Source organism: Octopus bimaculoides, chromosome 10 (genome assembly GCF_046866305.1).
Source record: "Octopus bimaculoides isolate indiv1 chromosome 10, ASM4686630v1, whole genome shotgun sequence".
NCBI lineage: Eukaryota > Metazoa > Mollusca > Cephalopoda > Octopoda > Octopodidae > Octopus > Octopus bimaculoides.
The window spans coordinates 65,447,235-65,468,554 of record NC_142937.1 but is presented as its reverse complement, the minus strand read 5'-3'; the positions used below and the strand labels follow the sequence as shown (position 1 = coordinate 65,468,554).

The window sequence follows — 21,320 nt, the reverse complement described above, 5'->3', positions numbered from 1 at the left end:
ACAAAGATGTTTTTTTTCAAAAGTAAGCTATAACAATGATGTATCTGTATATGTATTTCCAGGAAATATCCACAATTTTTATGGAAAAGACATTAAACTGCATTCAATGGTGAGGCTACAGCTCAGGAATTTAAAAGTATGGGCATAGCCCCTAGTCCCTACAGCTACTCAGTCTATTCTGGTCTGGAGTGACAATACTTAGCAAGGTCCCCAGTTATGGGTCAAATTGCTGAAGGTGGTCCTATGACTAAGGCACACAAGGACTCAGATGAAGGCTGGCCTCTTAGATATGTGTCACATAAGCTGATGTGTGGACATCCTCTAATATCATGCTAACCAGTCCCTCTTTGTAAGGAATACCTAAGTCTCTCTCCTATGGGCTATATAGGTCTCAAGGTTAAGTTGGAGAGGGAGAAGGAGACTTACAGAGCAAACTGTCATTAAGCCAGCAGAAGATCTGAAGTTATTTTTGTATCTTTCCCAAGAAAATGCATGAATTTTCAGACTTTTGTATGGAAGTCTATAATCACCAACAGCTGTAAGTATGGCATATAAAGGGAGAGACATACTTATAATTTAATGTGCATCAGTTTACCTCACTATAATAACAAGTATCATGTTTTTTCTGGGAGATGTACTTGTGGTAGAGTGTGTACTACCCAAATAGATGCATACATTGGATTAATGCTACTGAAGACATCACATCTACCAATTCTTATCATTTTTGAACAGATTCTTTAATTCATTAATTCCATTGAGACACGGCATAGACATAGATGGCATAGTCATGTGGTTCTATGTTTCAAACCACTGTATCACATCTTCAGATCAACTGAAGCCTTTTGATAGAAGTTGGACCTTTTATCTTTTATCTTGTACTTGTTTCAGTTACTAGACAGTGGCCATGCTGGGGCACTGCCTTGAAGAAATTTTAGACAAACTATTTTTTAAGACTGGTACTTATTCTATTGATCTCTTTTGCTGAACCTCAAAGGTACAAGGACATAAACACACCAAGTGGTGTTTGGGGGACAAATGCAGGCACACACTCACAAACAATGGGCTTCTTTCAGTTTCAGTATACTGAATCCATTCACAAAGCTTTGGTTGCTCTGAGGCTACAGTAGAAGACACTTCCATAAGGTGCCATGCAATAGAACTGAACCCACTACCATGTAGTTGAGGAGCAAGTTTCTTATCACACAGCCTATAGATTAGGCAGAAAATGTACAGAAGCCCATTTGATGAATGGATTTGTTCTTGGATGGTAGACTTAACCCATCAGCTGGATGAATGCACCACTTAAGCCTTGGGTACCTTTAGTAGAGTCCACTCTATTGCAAGCATTTGGTTAAGGTTTTCAATCTGATACTATCCATGAGTGACAGTTACCCCATTAATCCTCTTACAAATCTTAGAAGCCTCCAAGAAAAGGTAATCAGAAGTGCACTGTCTCTTCTGACTAAGCCATTTATAGAAGATATGTCCTTCCAATGTACTATACACTATGGTACTATACAACACATAACTTCTTGTGTCATAAGTTTTTGCAGAAATCTGTGGGTCACTGGACATCTTCCTTCGTCCTGTAGTGTTTTGTGTAAAGGAAACAGTTACCACTTTTAAAATATTACCACTGCTTACAGTGGGTAACTTTGCTGCTACTCTGTGGTACCTGTTTAGAGAGAGACCAAGTGATTTATCTCTAAGGCCACAAGTTATAGTTCAGTGACAGTTAACAAAATGTTGACCAATTACATATTAACTGAGTTTTCAAATTCATAAGCAAAGAGCGATAAACTAGGGTTGGAATGTCAATTAAGCCAGTCAAAGCATTTGACAAGCACTTATTTATTTTATCAGTTCCAGTAGGATGAAGAGTAAAGCAGACATTAGGAGGGTTTGAACTCATAAGCAAATACCACAGAAATGCTCATTGATTGTTATTCATAACCAAAAGACCAAAAATATTGCATCAGAAAGCTCTTAGCCCACTACCCCCACTCCTATCTCAACAGAAAAGGAAAAAAATAATTTATTACCTTGTCATTTCCATTGACTTGTGAGAGAATTAAATTAAACTGTGGCAATTTCTTCAGCTCTACTAGATTGAGCCAGGTCATATCAGAAATCCATTTCTTGGGTTTAGGTTCAACAGTGTTCAAATCAAGTGCTGCCCCTCCTACAGATAGCAATTATGTTGTAACAGTTTGGTAACAACTTCAAATACATGTTATATTTCACTTAAAATTTGGAAGCATTATTAACTTTTTCTGCAACTGAAAATTGGCCTTTCTGCTTCGCATTTTTTTTTATCTAATCATTATTACTTCCTTTCTTTTACTACATACATACATACACACATACATACATTCATATATATATATATATATATACACACACACATATGCATGTGTGTATACACACATATATATACACACACATATCCATATATAAATATATAAATATATATATATATATATATATATATATATATACTTGTATATTTACATACATATCTATATCTATATATGTGTGTGTGTGTGTGCATATATATACTTCCATATGCTTGTGTGTATGTATGTATCTATCTATTGTATGTATGTATGTATGTATATATATATATATATATATATATATATATATATATACACACACATACATATGTATCTGTGTGTGCATATATTTGTGAATGTGTGTGTGTGTGTGTGTATGAACAAATGTCTATATATAAGTAAGTGAAGTGTGAACATTGCTATTTGAAGATTTATGTCATCATGCCTTTTTTAGACAAACGTGTGATGACACAAGATCTTTGGTAAAAATTGCACACAGTGTCATGCACATATTAAGCAACTTCATTTCTTTGAAAGTGTTCTTATACTTTTTTAATGGATTCTTGCATTAACAAGAAAAATTCATAATTATTCTTTCCATCCCTCTCTCTCTCTCTCTGTTCTATATACACCCGCACATCCACATGTTCACATATACGCAAACTGGCAGAAACGTTAGCATATCGGGTGAAATGTTTAGCAGTATTTCGTTTGACTCTATATTCTGAGTTCAAATTCCGCTAACGTTGACTTTGCCTGTCATTCTTTTAGGGTTGATAAATTAAGTACCAGTTGTGTACTGGGGTTGATCTAATCGACTGGCCCCCTCCCCCAAAATTTTGGACCTTGTGCATAGAGTAGAAAAAGAATCAATCTTTTTTCTTGTTTATTGGACAAGCATGTAGACTAGTTGATTTTTATATAAAGCAATTAGTAAGCAGAAATGTAAGCTATTCAATGGTGTTCAGTTTGAATGAACAAAAGCTACACATCTAGTGCAGTGGATCAGTTTAGTTGATTATATCACCCTATATACAAACACACACACACACACACACGAACGCACATGCATGCACACACACTCATGCACACACACATACACACATAAGCTAATACACGCACATGTATACATATTCAACAGACTTCTTTCAGTTTCTGTTTACCAAATCCACTCACAAGGCTTTGGTCAGGCTGAGGCTATAGTAGAAGACACTTGTCATACAATGTGCCACACAAGGTTCCACACAATGGGACTGAACCTAAAACCATGTGGTTGGGAAACAAGACTCTTACCATGCAGCCACACCTGCACTTATATGTAGGTTGAAGAATAAAGGTTGAGAAAGATATATATTGAGATTCATTGAGAGCGAGAAGTGTAAGGGTAAAGATTCCCTGTGGCCATGAATAACCATGGGATTGCACTTTAAAAGTTCCCCTCTGAGGCACAAGTCTGGGCAAGGTTGTTTATGGAAGACCAGCAGTTGACTCCACTTCATGCCACCGATGTTATCCAAGGGAAAGGAAAAGGCTGATACAATTTGGCATCAGTGATGTCACAACTCATTTCTACAGCTGAGTGAACAGGAACAACGTGAAATGAAGTGTCTTGCTCAAAGACACAACACAGCCCAGTCCAGGAATTGAACCTACTACCTCATGATTGTGAGCCCAACATTCTAACCACCAAGCCATGTGCCTTCACTACAGGAGGTGTACAATGCACACGATGGGAAGTGTACAATGTAGGAAAAAGTAAAGCAAAAACACTCTTTGAAAATATTCTAGCACTGTATAAAAGCATGCGTAACAACAAAAAAGAAAGCCCACACAGTTTGTCCTTTTTGGTAACAAAGTGTTTCCTCACAATTCTAAGATTCGTTTATTTTGAGAAGAGAGTGCAGCCAGCATATGTACTTGACTTTTATATACTGATAACAATGAATCATCTGAGAAAATAGCTTCTAACTAAAGTAGAGACATGAGGTCTGGATCAGCTTAAGCAGAAGTAAAAACAAAATATTCATTTTTCAGTTCTTTTATCTATATTGAATAAATTGCATGTATGTATGTACATTTATTTAACAAAGTTGAAATTTTATAACAATTATCGCAACATAGCATTCGTTACAGAGAAAATTCTGACAATTCAACAATTCTTCTCTGTTTATTTTATACAAAATTGTTATGTTTTCAATTCATCATTAAGCTTGCTTAATTTAGGTCAGAAATTTATAAAACACACATACACACACACACACACACACACACACACAACAAAAAATAAAAATACAAATTGGAAATTTTCATTTTTATTTAATAAAATTTTCTAAAGCTAAAGTTATGATTTTGTTGTTTTTATAAAACAGTTTGAAATTAAAAATAAAAAAGAAAACTGAAATGCTATATGTAAATATGGCAACCTATAACCATGTATGCAACTCTGAAAATTATAATATATATATATATATATATATATATATATATAACGAGAGAGAGAGAGAGAGAGAGAGAGTAAGACTGATAGATGAATAGATGGTTAGATAGATAGATAGATAGACAGACAGATCAGAAACATACATATATTTGTAAACACAAAATGTAAAAAGGAAAAATTAGACAATAATGTATATATATATATATGTGTGTGTGTGTGTGTGTGTGTGTATATATATATATATTTCATGTGTGTATATATATATATGTATGTATATGTGTATATACAATACACACATAATCTGTATATGTATGCATGTATTTAGTTATGTGTATGTATATATGTGTATGAACATACATATATGTATGCATATATACAGGGTGCAGTGAATAAACTGTCGCCTAAATTACACAAAAATGAAAATAACACAGACATCTCATTTTAACAGATATATTTACCAAAATTACATAAAAATATTTTGAAATACTAAAGTGTAAATTTATTCAATAAAATCACCAGTGACTCCAACCATGGCCTCCAGATGACTTTGGAATCTCCTGCATCTCTTCTGGACGGTTTCCTTGTTTAAGTTGGTGAATGCTACCGTAATCCTCTTCAGTTCATCTTTGGTGTTACAAGGAGTTTTGTTGGTCTTTCGCTCAACTGTGCCCCACACACAATAATGAAGTGGGTTGCAGTCTGGGGAGTTAGGTGGCCAAATGTTAGGGGTAATGTGGTCGTAGATAATTGTTGACCCTATAATAGTTTCATGTGTCTTTTTGACAGGAAATGTTTTTTCTCCTGCTGCATTTCTATCAACCCTCCTCAGCACATTTGCTTGGTTAGGAGAGCTGGTTTAGTGACCTATGATAAACCATACAAATACAGGGTGCACTGAATAAATTGTCGTCTAAATTATGCAAAAATGAAAATAACACTGACATCCCATTTTAACAGATATTTTTATCAAAATTGCATAAAAATATCTTGAAATACTAAAAAGTAAATTTATTCAATAAAATCACCATTGGCTTCAACCACAGCTTCCAGACGACTTTGGAATTCCATGCAACTCTTCTTGTTTAAGTTGGTGAATGCTGCCATAACCCTTGCCTTCAGTTCATCTTTGGTGTTACAAGGAGTTTTGTTGGTCTTTCACTCAACTGTGCTCCACACATAATAATGAAGAGGGTTGAAGTCTGGGGTGCAAGGTGGATAGATGTTAGGGGTAGTGTGGTCACGAAAATTGTCTGAGAGCTATAACTAGGTTCTCTTGTTACCAGACATAGAGCCTTCCAGCAGCCACCCTCTTGACCCATGGCAGCACTACCTCAACCAGACACTTGATGTAGGCCTCTGTGTTGAGTATGAGGCTGTGTGGGAAGATGAATGGAGGCATAATGTCTCCATCACTAGTGATCACTCCAAACACCATGATGTTGACTGGATGCTTGATCTTTATCACGCTTGGTACATGTCCTCAGATTGAGACCCAACTACTCTGAAATGTTTGTATTAGAGCTTCCGGTGCAAATTCCAAGAGGTATAACATGTCATTTCGAAATTTCTGGTAGACTGAATTGTGTCATGGTGCTGCTTTCCATACAGAGGGTGTCCAACTAAGCCTACTATACTAATTAGTTGACAAAATCAAAAACAATGCGCATGCACGAAATTAGAAATAGAAAATGGTGAGAATTTACCAATCACACCTCGTGTATGTATATATATATATATATATATATATATATATATATATATATCATCATCATCATCATCACCATCATCGTCGTCGTTTAATGACTGCTTTCCATGCTAGCATGGGTTGGATGGTTTGATTAAGAACTGGTGAGCCAGAAGGCTACAACAGGCTCTATCTGATCTGGCAAAGTTTCTACAGCTGGATGCCTTTCCTAACACCAACCATTCTGAGAGTGTAGTGGGTGCTTTTACGTGCCACTGGCACAAGGGCCAGTTGGGTGGTTCTGGCAATGACCATGCTCAAAAGGGTTTTTTTATGTGCTACCTGCATGGAAGCCTGTCCAGCGGCATTGGCAATGACCATGCTCGAGCCAATCCAGAGCCCTGACAACGATGACACTCGGATGTGCTTTTAATGTTCTACTGGCATGAGTGCCAACCAGGAGGTACTGTCATCAGCCACGTCAGCGATTTTGATTTGATTTCCTTGTCTCAATAGGTCTTTGCAAGCAAAGTTTATTGTCCAATGAATGAGGGGTACACATAAGCGGGCTGGTTACACCCCATGTTCGGATGTGCTTTTAACGCTCTACTGACATGAGTGCCAATCAGGCAGTACTGTCATTGGCCACGTCAGCGATTTTGATTTCACTTACATCAATAGGTCTTTGCAAGCAAAGTTTATTGTCCAGTGTATGAGGAGTACTCATAAGTGGGCTGGTTACACCCACTGGCATAGGCCACGGGCTATGGTCTCACTTGGCTTGTTGAGTCTTCTCAAGCACAGTATATCTCCAAAGGTCTTGGTCACTAGTCATTGCCTCGGTGAGGCCCAATGTTCGAAGGTTATGCTTCACCATCTCATCCCAGGTTTTCCTGGGTCTATCTCTTCCACAGGTTTCCTCAACTGCTTGGGTGTGACACTTTTTCACATAGCTGTCCTCATTCATTCGCAACACATGACCATACCAGCACAGTCATCTCTCTTGCACACAACATCTGATGCTTCTTAAATCCAACTTTTCTTTCAGGGTACTTACACTCAATCGTGTATGCACACGGACATTACACATCCAGCGGAGCATACTGGTTTCATTCCTTGCAAGCTTACACATATCCTCAGCAGCCATGGCCCATGTTTCACTGCCATGTAGCATGGCTGTTTGTAAACATGCATCATGCAGTCTAACTTTTACTCTGAGCGAGAGGCCTTTGTCACCAGCAGAGGTAAGAGCTCTCTGAACTTTGCCCAGGCTATTCTTATTCTAGCAGCTACACTTTCAGAGCATCCACCCCTGCTACTGACTTGGTCCCCTAGGCAATGGAAGCTATCAACTACTTTTAGTTTTTTGTTATTCTTTTATTTATTTGTCATTTGATTGCGGCCATGCTGGAGCACTGCCTTTAGTTGAACAAATCGACCCCAGGACTTATTCTTTGTAAGCCTAGTACTTACTCTATTGGTTTCTTTTGCTGAACCACTAAGTTATGGGGATGTGACATGCCAACATCAGTTGTTAAGCGATTGTAGGGGAGATAATCACAGACACACAAATACATACATATATATATACAAGGGGCTTCTTTCAGTTTCTATCTACCAAACCCACTCACAAGGCTTTGGTCGGCCCGAGGTTATGGTACACAACACTTGTCCAAGGTACCATGCAGTGGGGCTGAACCAGGACCCATGTTGTTCGTAAGCAAGCTTCTTACCACACAGCCACTCTTGCATATATATATATATATATATATATATATGTATATATTATGTATACTTCATGTGTTTATATGTGTGTATATATACTTCTTGTGTTTATATATGTGTGTGTGTGTATGTGTATATATAATATATAATTTATGCGTGTGTATAATATTTGGCATGTGTATACATACATACACATGTACACACACATGCACATATATAGCATATCTGTAACTACATGCCTATTTGTGCGTGTTTGTATGCCTATATATACACACATAAACACAAAACTTTATACCCACATCCTTGTTACACACAAATAAAGGAATATATGATATAACTCAGACATTGGGACTAGGAATTAGAAATGGAGACGGATGAGAAATGAAAATCAAATCCTTGATTAAACTGATTAAATTGTAAAGAAATATAAATGACAAGAAAATGTAAGCATGATCAACCATTCAAAACTGATTTTGAAATCTGGGTGAAGTTCTCTCTCTCTCTCTCTCTCTCTCTCTCTCTCTCTCTCTCTCTCTCTCTCTCTCTCCACCCATATGAATGTGTGTGTGTGTGTGTGTATATATATACATACATTCATATATAGAATTACATACATATATACATATTTATATATATACATACATAAACATATATGCATATACATACATACATATATACATACATACATCCATAAATACAAACATACAGACATACACATATGCATACATACAGATATATATATATGCATATATGTGTATATACATGCATACATATATATATATATATATGTATATACATACATATGTATATATATGTGCATGTATGTGTATATACATACACGCATACATACATACATACATATGTGTGTGTATGCATGAATGTTTATATATCTAGATGCATGAATGTGTATACATGTGTGATGGCGTGTCTTTGTTCTTCAGCAGATACTATGAGTGCATATTTGTATAATTGTGACCACATCTGTGCATTAGTGTTTGTGCTTGACTACATTTATAAATAAATACATAAATGAATTATGGCTGGGTAAGAAGTTGTGGTGCGAGAGAATTAGATAGATGGATGGCATCACTGAGTAAAACTAAATGAAATGCAATGAGAACGACCTCCAGCCTTTAACAAGTTATTGAATCTCTTGTGTTCACTCCATCTTTATGTAGAGTATGGCAAGTTCATATTAGTTTGGGTGAGTTTATTCCTTTGCAGATTATTGTCTCTTGTAGCCAAATATCTCTATTATGTGGTGTGAAATAGTTTACACAATTTACGAAGGGCATGTTACTCATTTATGTTGCCAAGTCTAAAGAAAAATATATTGTAAACTTTATCTAAAGGTGAACAATATCTTCTATACATTAACTGGAGGAAAATGTCTTGTGAACTTTAAAATACTTTTAAAGACATATGGATTTGCAGCGAATATCTTGTAACTATTTGTTGCCTTGAAGTGAATAAGTCTTGACAAATCAGTCTCATGTTGTGCAAGTAAAGCAAAATTCTGCTTTGTGTTAGAAGCACATCAGCAAATAGATTTCACACTATTTGTATACATACTCCTGGCTGGCTGTTGCAATTCCTTTCAGAAATGGAGGAGTACATGACATGAATGAACAGAAATAGCTGTGAAATATTGGTATCAGTTGAGAGGTTTTGTTCACTTTTGCGGCGATTTTGTTTCACTTAGCTTTGATGTATACTGTGTTTTTAACACTGCTCATCTTTAACCGTTCAGCATTCACATTATTGTACCCAGCAAAAGCTGAGTATATTTATTCACGTTTGTGTGTGTGCATAAGTGTGTGATGACCGTGTTCATATATATGTAGGTGTGTGTGTATGTTATATACATATGTAGTAACGCCTGCGCATGCGTAGAATAAAACAAGCAAGCGTTTCCCGCTCAATTCATTCTCTTTCACGCTGGCCAGCGATTGAGCATGGACGTGTGTTTAAAAGCTGTCCCTACATCTTTCGGTCTTATACTCGACAGCTCGTTATTCTCACCTCTAAAGATGTATAACTAAAGATATGTATGTTTTACCAAGTAAATAAATGTTTAAGTTGTTTAGTCTGGAGTTCAGCGTTCCGTCTATTTCATTAATTTTTTAGTAGAAAGTCAGGTATACAATCTAAAGATGTATAACCCACTTTCTACTAAACATATATATATATATATATATATATACACAAAGACTCTCACACATCTTTTATCTTTTATTATCTTTTACTTGTTTCAGTCATCCTGGGGCACTGCCTTAAAAAAGTTCCAAATCTACCCAGTAACTTGTTTTTAAGCCTAATACTTATTCTCTTGATTTCTTTTGCCAAATCATTAAATTATAGGGATGTAAACAAACCAACACCGGTTGTCAAAGGATAGTGGGGTACCAACACAGACACAAACACACACACACACAAACACACACACAGATACACACACACACACACACACTCACAAGGGTGGGCTGAAAAGTTCATAGGCCATCCTTGTCACATTCTGTGTCCCATAGAATGAATCTCTCTGAAAACTACATTAAGGGTATGCTTGTCTCAGCCACTTACCTGTTAATTTCACAAGCAGGCTGTTCTGTTGATCGGATCAACTGGAACACTTATCATAACTGACAGAGTGCCAGTTAATTATATACTCTTGATTCAGCTAATAAAATTTCCATTCTAGTCAAGTATGTCCATGTCTCACATTTTACTCATAGGATAATCATATAAGTGTCTTATACTATAGCCTCAAGCTGACCAAAGTTAGCTTGAGGTTATAGTAAAAGACACTCATCCAAGATACCATGCAATGGGATTGAATATGGTTGGGAAACAAACTTCTTATCACACGTCCATGCCAGTGCCTATATATATATATATGCTGTCAGGCCCCACTGCTGATATTGGGGGTTGCATTCTATGCCTTGACCTGAGCATAGAACGGGGCTTGCCTCTTTGGGCTATGTATGTATGTGTGTATATATGTATAGACAAAAACACACACACACACACACACACATACACACACACACATATATATATATATATATATATATATTCTATATTTCTCTCCATCGTTTGCTACAGTCAAGTCTATCCCATTCACCCAATCTTAGTTATTCTCACCACCCCAAATTACCCTTCAAGAAAATGTCCCTTTCGGACATTTTCTTCGATTTATTGTTCTCTAAACTGTTCATTTTCTTCTTCCTCTTGTACATTTAGTTGTCGGTTTTGGTTTTTGTGTTGTTTTTTTTAGCCAATGCAATGTTATATCATGACATCTTTATGTATGACAGATGTTTTGGATGTGAAAATGTAACATGTGTAAATAAATTTTTAGATGATTGTGAATCCTTTTTTTTGCTTTCTTGCTTTTGTCTATCTCAGGCATCAGAAGCAGTCCCTCCTTAGGAGATTATAACTTTTTTTTACAAAATTTCCAAAGAAAATTTCATTTGTTAATGCTTGAATAAAATATGTTGTACAGGGAGAATCAAAAAGATGTCTTCATCTTATGAAAGCCTAAGACGAAGAAGATGGTCATGATAATGAGGATGATGGGGAGGGGGGGTGATAATGGTAACAATGATGAGGACAATGATGATGATGAAGACGACAATGATGACAACAACAACAATAAAGATGAAGGCAATGATGAAGATGACAATGATGACGATGGCTTTTTTTTCTTTATTTACTACAAAGGAAATAAAGAAACTAAATGGTTTGATATATAGTTGTGAAATTTTAACTGGAGTGTCAAGTAAACAAAATAAGACTTGCCATGTGTGTATGGGTTTCTTATGTAAAGATATTAAGTAAATAAAGAAAACAAACATAGTGTCCCCTCAAAAAGTACATCTAAATTGGTCAGAAACCTGAACAGCTTTCAACTCTGGACAGAAGGTTCCTCTTCCTATCTAACTAATTGGCAAAACTGTGGACAAAAGAACCATTGTCTCACATTTAGAATGATTCTCTCAATAAGTTACCATAAAAATCTAATTAAAGACATCTCATTATTGGCACTAATTCTCTGATTCTGAATTACTTTAGAGAAGAAAAGTCATAATTTCAATTCTTTCAACCTTTTCTATCCCACTTCCTCCACCACCTCTTTTATTGCAATCAACTGCAAGAATAAATTGACTAACCAGCTTTTATAAGAACAATGAATTAGTTTCCTGCACTGGACAATACCATTTGTGATGGCAGTGGTAGACATTAAGCCCACTGGTAGACGATAACATGAATTATAGATGGTTGTGATGAACCATTTCTTCAATCTCCTTGCTTCCCATTAAATGTCTGGTTAATTACATTTTACAGCATGTATCGTTAATTTCAAGCAAGCCATAGAACGCTAGCAGACCTGCCAGGTGAAGTAGTTTTGGAAATTTTACTTACAACTTAAACCTCTAAAAATAGATGCGTAGTACTTCTTAACAACATGAGCACTTCATATTTGTGTGTACATGTGTGTCTGTATGACTATATAAATGTAATAATAAAGTCAGACCAAATATTGATATTTTGGATGCAAAATATCAATATTTGATTTGACTTTATTATAGTATTTCATATGATTCTAAGCCATTACCAACTAACCATTCCTTACTTCGCTTACACGGATATTCTAACAAGGATTTGGAAGGGTTTGTTCTACTGGACCTGGAACAGAAAATTCATTTCTAAGCATAACACAAAATCTATATACATATGATAGCAGCTTTGTAAAGCTTTTACTTGCTTCACGTTTACACCAATGTACACATACTCCCATGTATACCAGTATACACACACTTATTGCACTGAAGAGACAACAGTTTTTGAGTTTATCAAATATGTAAGTGAATGTTCTTCCAACTTTGTTGTTAAGTCAACATTGAAAGTATTAATAACTTGTAGGTATGCAGTATTTCGTTATGCGACCATAATATAATATGAAGTATATCAAATGTTTTCAAAAGTCAATACTATGTTCTACTGCATTAGCAGTACACTTTACATCACTTGTTAAGGTTATCTCTACAGATACTCTATAGAAATTATAGCCAGCACTGATTTTTGTTATGACCTGTATTTCAGGTTCTCGGAGCCCATCATCAGCCTACATTGGAATCCACAAATGTAGTTCAAAGTTCAGTGAGTGAAAGCAAGGCATACCTTAAAAACGATGACCATGATTACTTGCCATCTAGAAATTACTCTGTAAAGTGGTTGGTGTCAGGAAGGGCATCCAGCCATAGAAACCAAACCAAAACAGACTGGAACCTGGTCCTGCTTGCTAGCTCTAGCCAAACTGTCCAACCCATGCCAGCATGGACAATGAGCATTAAATGATGATGATAATGATCTTCAACATTTCAGACTTTGACATAGATTCCTCACAAAAGTATGTCTGTTGTTGAATGTTGACGGAGTCCAAAATAATTTATAATAAAATTTGCCACAGTTTGCTTTATAAGAAAAATTCTACTCAAGGTCACTAACCACACAATCTTCCAGGTCTAAGAGAGAGTATATTCTAACTTTAATGCTAAATCTGACATTAAATCCCTAGGAATGTCTTTTGATTCATGATATATTGTTTGATTGAAAAAATGGCCAAGGAATATTATTATTATTATTATTATTATTATTATTATATTTTTATTTTTTGGTGTGCAAAGGCTTCTAATATCCTACGATATTCCTTCTGTTGTTTTTGTTAAATCTCAACAGAACTTATTTAATGTATTTTTGAAATTACTCACAAGTTGTTCTACTTTTGTGTCAAGTATAAAGTATGCATTACAAAACTGAGTCATATTGTAAATATCATTAATGAAGATAACATTTCATATATTTTAACATTTAATGATTTCTAAAAAGTACAAATTCACTCAATGATAGTTTACAAATCCAGCTTTTAGCATGGGCATGTTCCAAACTTTGGCATTAGAGAGAATTTTAATGCACGAATTGGTAGACAATGCCAGCTTCCAAATATACTAGCTTCAAAATCACGAGCAAAAATATTTCTATTGTACCAGTCTGATATTTAGAGGTCCTCAATTGTTCACCTACCTACCTAAAGAAATCAAAAATATAAAAGGGACCTCTACTGAAGCATTAAAAAACATATTGGATAAACTCCTAACGGTGATACTGGACAAGCCAATCATTCAGGGATACGCTTGAGCAAGATCAGCTGCTACAAACTCAATCATAGCTCAACTTCCAGCCATTAAGTGACAAGAAAACTGATAGAAAATAAATTAAGGTGGTGCTTCCACATGGCTGCAGCCCTAAAACTGTGACCATTAAAAGAATAAAAGAAAAAAGTATGTGATAAAATATTTAAGCTTAAAATTTCCGAAAAAAAGACAACAAAACGAATGTATGTGTTACATCTATAAAAGAAGTATTCATGTTCATATATGCATGCATCATGCACATGTATGCATGTGCATACATTCAACCACAGCCTGATGAATTATTTATGTTTATCAGAGTATATGAACAAAGATAAAAGGCATTGAATTCAGATGAATATCTAATGGGACACACAAACTATGTTTAAGCTATTAATTATGAGATATAAACATTACCGATTTATTCAGTTTTATTCAACCTTTACCAGATTTCACTCATGTATTAAGACAAATTCATTATGTTTTACATCCAGTTTTTGCAATCCTACAATGGGAGGGTGATGATTTTTGCTCACGCCTTTATATTTACAACTCTATACATCACATTTCCTACAACCCACCACCAAACTGTGAAATAGGAACATAATCTGTTATCAATCAGGTGAACTGAGCCATGGAAAATAGGAATGTTTGAATGCTTTACCATATGCTCAGTCAACCAGTACATTTGCTTCTCCTAACCACAGTGCTTTATTACTATTTGTATTTTAATGTTACACATTTATACAGGTAAATACAAAGAACATTGATTGTATGTCAGCCCAGTACACTGATGCACCTTAAACAGATTAGGATTAAATTGTAAGTTGACTAAAATAGCTGGCTTTAATATGTGGGAATGTTTCTTCATTGTGTAGACAATTTCACTTGGAAGTTCAAATTGTAGTTCTTGAAGTACTAAATATGCAGTTAGGTTAATATTAGTTTCAAATAATTTTTGCACAAGGCCTACAGTTACAAGGAAGGAATTAAGTTGATTACACACACCCCAGTGTTCAATTGGTACTTATTTTATGAACCCTGAAAGGATGAAAGGCAAAGCCGACCTTGGTGGAACTTGAACTCAACATAGGTATGAACAAAATACTGCAAAACATTTTGCTCGGCATGCTAATGATTCTGCTAGCTTGCCTCTTTCATTTAAGTCAATATTAAATTTGGTACAATTATGTATGTTTGTCCTATGAGTAGAATATGAGACATGGACATACTTGACTAGAATGGAAAATTTATAAGCTGAATCGAGAGTATATAATTAACTGGCACTTCATCAGTTATGATGACAAGTGTTCCAGTTGATCCGATCAACAGAACAGCCTGCTTGTGAAATTAACAGGTAAGTGGCTGAGACAAGCATACCCTTAATGTGGTTTTCAGAGAGGTTCATCCTATGAAACACAGAATGTGAGAAGGATGGCCCTTTGAAATACAGGTACAATGCTTTTTTTGCCAGCTGGGTGGACTGAAGCAATGTGAAATAAAGACTTGCTCACAGACACAAAGTGATGCCAGGAATTGAACATACAATTTTGTGATTGTGAGCCAAATCTCCTAACCATTAAGCCATGTGTCTTCAGGACTAAATAGCTCTAATGTTTATTCACAAAAATATATATATCAACAAAACCATAGAAAGATATAAAAATATAACCAATGTCTAAATTGTTACAATATTATTAATGTATGTATATCTCACTCTCTCTCTCTCATGATATATATATATTTATATAAATGTATGTACGTACACACACACACACACAAGGGTGGGCTGAAAAGTTCGTAGGCTGAATATAAAGGAGTGATGTTAGAGCTGTGAAATCTTACTAATAACTGCATTGTTTCTTTCCAGGTAAATTGACATCTGACTGTTCAAAGAACACTTCAAAAGTAACTAGTAGCGATTTCTCTTGAAAATCAACAAAATTGGCTTTGTAATGTTATCAAGTACCTGTAGAAAACAGGTTTAGCCACCAAGGGCATTCATGCTGACATGACTGCTTCATTAGGGGATTACACTAGAGCTTTATCAATGGTGGTGCAAGCATGTTCAGTTGAATTTATCAGGGTAAAACACTTGGCTAGCAACCAGTATTGCAGTGATGATAATATCATATCTGCTGTTGGTGACTTTTTTGACTAACAAAATGAAAGCTTTTTCATCAATGGGATCCAAGCACTGAAACACTGACAGAAAAAGTGTGTGGACTGCAAAGAGAAATAAACCTTGTTTGGTCATATTTCATGAGAGTATCTTGGTCAGCCTATGAACTTTTCAGTCAAGCCTCATGTGTGTGTGTGTGTGCGTGCGTGCATGCGCGCGCGCGTGTGTGTGTGTGTGCGTGCGTGCATGCGCGCGCGCGTGTGTGTGTGTGTGGGGGGGGGTGTACAGAAAGATAGATAAATAGACAGATACATAGATATATACATACATGTATGTCAGGTTGCTCTTGTGCGCTGCTGGTTGGGCCATCAGTGACAAAACCAGCAACATCAGCAAGCCTGGTTGGTGAATATGGTGATATCTGGACACCTTGTAGGGAGAATATTTTCAGAAAGATCAATGGCCATCTAATTACATGTTTTATATATATATATATATATATATATATATATATATATAACATGTAATTAGATGGCCATTGATCTTTCTGAATATATTCTCTACATATATATATATATATATATGCACAAGGACTTAGAAATTTGTGGTTTGGTACTTGTTTGTGGATTTAGCTTAACAGGGCAAGTTAGGTTGTAATTCCTGGTGAAGACAACTAACCCAAGAAATGGAGAACTCAAATAGAAAATCCTGAGGAGTGTTGTTCTGGAAGTTTGTGCCAAACATTTGCACCAACTTTCTGCTATCAGCATTGCTCAAAATTGTGGTTGGTCATACACATGCCTCACCTCTTAAAACAAATCCTCTGTGTGGGTAATTTAACAGCTAAGCTGTTGGACCTTCATACATTGGGATCGATGAGAGAATCAATTTAAGATATTCTTAAAAGTTACCTCCCATGATCTTCACATTTATTTCGAAATTCTGTTCACTCTTGTGTAACTTAGTCTATTTTCATCCAAAACAGAGATAAGTACCAACACCACTTCCATATGGCCTACTTGAACAATTGTGAAGATCTCTTCACATGAAAGCATTAGTTGCCTTGTTACCCACAAATAAGTACATTGTTTCCCAACCACATGGTTCTGGGTTTAGGCCCACTGCATGGCACCTTGGGCAAGTGTCTTCTGCTATAGCCTCAAACTGACCAAAACTTTGTGAATGAATTTGCTCGACAGAAACTAAAAGAAGCCTGTTGTATATATATATATATATATATATATATATATATATATATGTGTGTGTATGTCATTGCGTCTGTGCTGTCTCCCCACCACTACTTGAAAACTGATGCTGGTGTGTTTATGTCCTCATAACTTGGTGGTTCAGCAAAAGAGTTGATATAATAAGTACCAGGCTTTAACAGATGAAATAGAAGAATACAAGTTCATGCACGGTCATGATGTGGTCTTTACATTCTTTATATTATGCTGCAGCTCTCTTCAGACTGCACAGGACTCTGTGTATGAGCAGATGCTGAAAAGTTCCTGGCTTTAAGGGTATCATGAAAGGCCTGGCTGGAGGCCCACCCTTCTAAGTTCTTTTACAGGATTTAGAAAAACTGAAGGACCACTGCAATAAGTATGTGAATCTGAGAGGGGAGTATGTTGAATAAAATCATAATTAACTGATTCTCCTGTATTTTCTCTTACCCAAAGCCAGGAACCTTTCAGCACCTCCTTGTAAACATAATGTGATAAGCAAAAAGAGCTGAAACCTACATGATAAAATTTTTTCCTCATTTAGACTTAAACATAAAGCCAATAGCACATCATTATCTAATAAAATTTGGGAATTGAAGGAAAATGGTATCGATTTTAATCTTAAATGGGAAATCGTCAGGAGAGCACAACCTTATAGAAATAGTAGATATGACTGTGCTCTATGGAAATTTATGAAATTTTTAAACTTAAGGATAATCCTAATCTAATTAACAATAGATCTGATCTTAGGGTTCTATGTGTATATTGTTACTCTCGCACCTTTAAATATTTTAAAAAGTAGATCTTGCTAATAATTTATTATTTTAATTCCTCTCATTTCTCTGACTATTAATTACTTTATTTGAGTTAGAACTTTTAAATATAAATTTAGAATACATTTTAACCTTTCCCAACCCACTGATAATATTCCTACATTTCTCTAGGTAATTCTGAGTCTCTTCTGCCATATTTCTTTTTCGAAAACCTTAGCTTTAATTCTCTTAATTTAGTCCTGTTTTTAACTTTATTCCTCCTTCTTCTTCCCCACCTTTCTCTTTGTTCTGGTTTTGGCCATTAATATTATGGTTTTCTTATAAATAATATCTCTCTTCTACTACCCCACATTAATGTATATTTTATTTTAACTATAAATGTTTGTCTTGTTCTAATTTAATTATTAATGTTCCCCATGGTTTTAAATTTAGTACTTTAACTTTAGTGTTTTGTTGTACTATTCTAAATATACTGTAGAATAGATATAATTCTTTAATACCTTGACCTAAATTCCCTTACCTTAAATTTTCTCTAACCACTCCTTAGGGTATTGTCCTTCCATTTTCATTTTTTTCTTTTTTTTATTCCTCATGCTTGATTTAACCCTACCCTGCTGTCCATCACTACTTAATCTACCTTCCTCTAAATTGAAATTACCACTACCCCTTCAATTAGATTATATAGAAATTTAATTCTTGTTTGATTCACTAGACTGTTGAATAGCAGCCCAGTCAAGATGGTATTTTATCTTCTTTTACTCTTGTTTTTTGCACACATCTACAAAATGACTTTCTAAAATAAAATTCCATTATGCAACTGAGGAGTACATTTTCATTGCTACATTTTATGTAGTGTTCTCACTACATGAATAAATGAAGGTGTACGAAACGTACGTACTGCTATAACCTATTGAATTTTTGTTGCTTTTCTTCAAATATGTGTGTGTGTATATATATATATATATATATATATATATATATATATATTTAAGTCAGTAAATGGTGGGGTTGTATTAACCGTACGTGGAGAAATAATAGGAAAATAAAAAATAATAATAATAATAATAGTAAGGCAGAATGCTAAACTGAAAGCATATTTTAATATAGATGTGTATAAGGTGGATTAAAAGGATTTCTAACCGGCTTTCATTGCATGGCAAATTTTCAAGAAGAGGGAAAATGAAAATAATGTTTTTTACAAAAATATAAAAAATGTATAAAAAAATAAATATACCAATACATTATATTGTATTTGAGTTTTAAAAGTTCAATGGTAATCCATGTTGATAATTTTTAGAAAGATTAGGATGCATGTAATTAAGAATGGTGTTGTGTTTAAAGAAGGCTGAGAGTTTATGTGTTAAACAGGAAGTATGGTGTCAAAACAGGAAGTGTGTGTAAGGGAAGACAATTCTGTAGGTTTTTATACTCTTTAGTTGAAGTTCTGAACTCTTTGTCAACAGGAAGTTTATGTCTGTTCTAAGAGAAACAAGAAGTAAATTTATATGTATTTCATTGGGTAGGCGAGAGAAGGGAATATGGTCACCGAGGAGTTTGTATGTTAAGAAGCGTTTGGAATTTCTCTATAAAAAGATTCTCCTTGTTGATTCTTTCTTGTGTAGAGATTCTGCCTTTACATTGATAGAAAGGGAATATAAGGAATTTAGGGTTTTTATTTTATTTTTGAATTATCACTATATGAGATCTCACGCCAGAAATTTGGACACCTTTTCCACATCTACTTAATGGAAAACTGGAAAAGATACTTGGATGATTGTTACATCATATGGAAGGAATCCTATGAAAAACTTCTAGAATTCAAAACCATACTTAACAACATACATCCCAGCATTCAATTCACTATTGGAATCAGCAAACATCATCTCCCTTTTCCTGATCTCTTAATTATAAAAACACCTAATAACCAAATCACAACCGACATCTACCACAGACCTACAGATTCACAACAATACCTCCTATTCAGCTCATGCCACCCAAAACACACCAAGATAAATATCCCTTTCAATTTAGCTAAAAGAATTTGCCCCATTGTCTCTGACCCAACCACTCGAGAAATACGCTTACAAGACCTCAAAAACACTATTACAACGCCAATATCCCTCCACACTCGTAGACTTTGGAATAAAACATGCCAAGGAACTTGACAAAAAACACACTGAAAACCACCCAACACAGTAACACACTCAACCCCAAAATACTTCCATACATTTCCACCCACAACCCCAAAAACATCAAAGCATACACCACAATTAAACAAAACCTCCCCTTACTCACCACAGACCCAAAAATGAATGATATCATCAATACACACAAAGTCCTTAAATGCAAAAGGCAACACAAATCTTCGAAAAAACTCTTAACTAATGCAAAACTACACACACCACTAATGCATATAAATTTACTTCTTGTTTCTCTTAGAACAGACATAAACTTCCTGTTGACAAAGAGTCCAGAACTTCAACTAAAGAGTATAAAACCCACAGAATTGTCTTCCCTTACACACACTTCCTGTTTAACACAAACTCTCAGCGTTTTTTAAACACAGTACTATTCTTAGTTACATGCATCCTAATCTTTCTAAAAATTATCTACATGGATTACCATTGAACTTTAAAAACTCAAAGACAATATAATGTATTGGTATATTTATTTTTTTATACATTTTAAAATATTCTTGTTAAAAGCATTATTTTCATTTTCCCTCTTCTTGAAAATTTGCCATGCAATGAAAGCCGGTTAGAAATCCTTTTAATCCTCCTTATACACATCTATATTAAAATATGCTTTCAGTTTAGCATTCTGCCT

The 21,320-nt window shown here is 35.1% G+C and overlaps 1 protein-coding gene across 1 annotated transcript in view; it reads right to left on the bottom strand.

Annotated features, from left to right (window-relative positions):
* LOC106877714 (dynein axonemal heavy chain 5) overlaps positions 1–21,320 on the bottom strand; it is a 435,668-nt gene that overhangs the window by 84,204 nt on the left and 330,144 nt on the right. Inside the window, exon 68 of the mRNA XM_089358248.1 lies at positions 2,043–2,182. Coding sequence (XP_089214374.1) covers positions 2,043–2,182 — 140 coding nt within the window. The remainder of the gene's footprint in view (positions 1–2,042; positions 2,183–21,320) is intronic.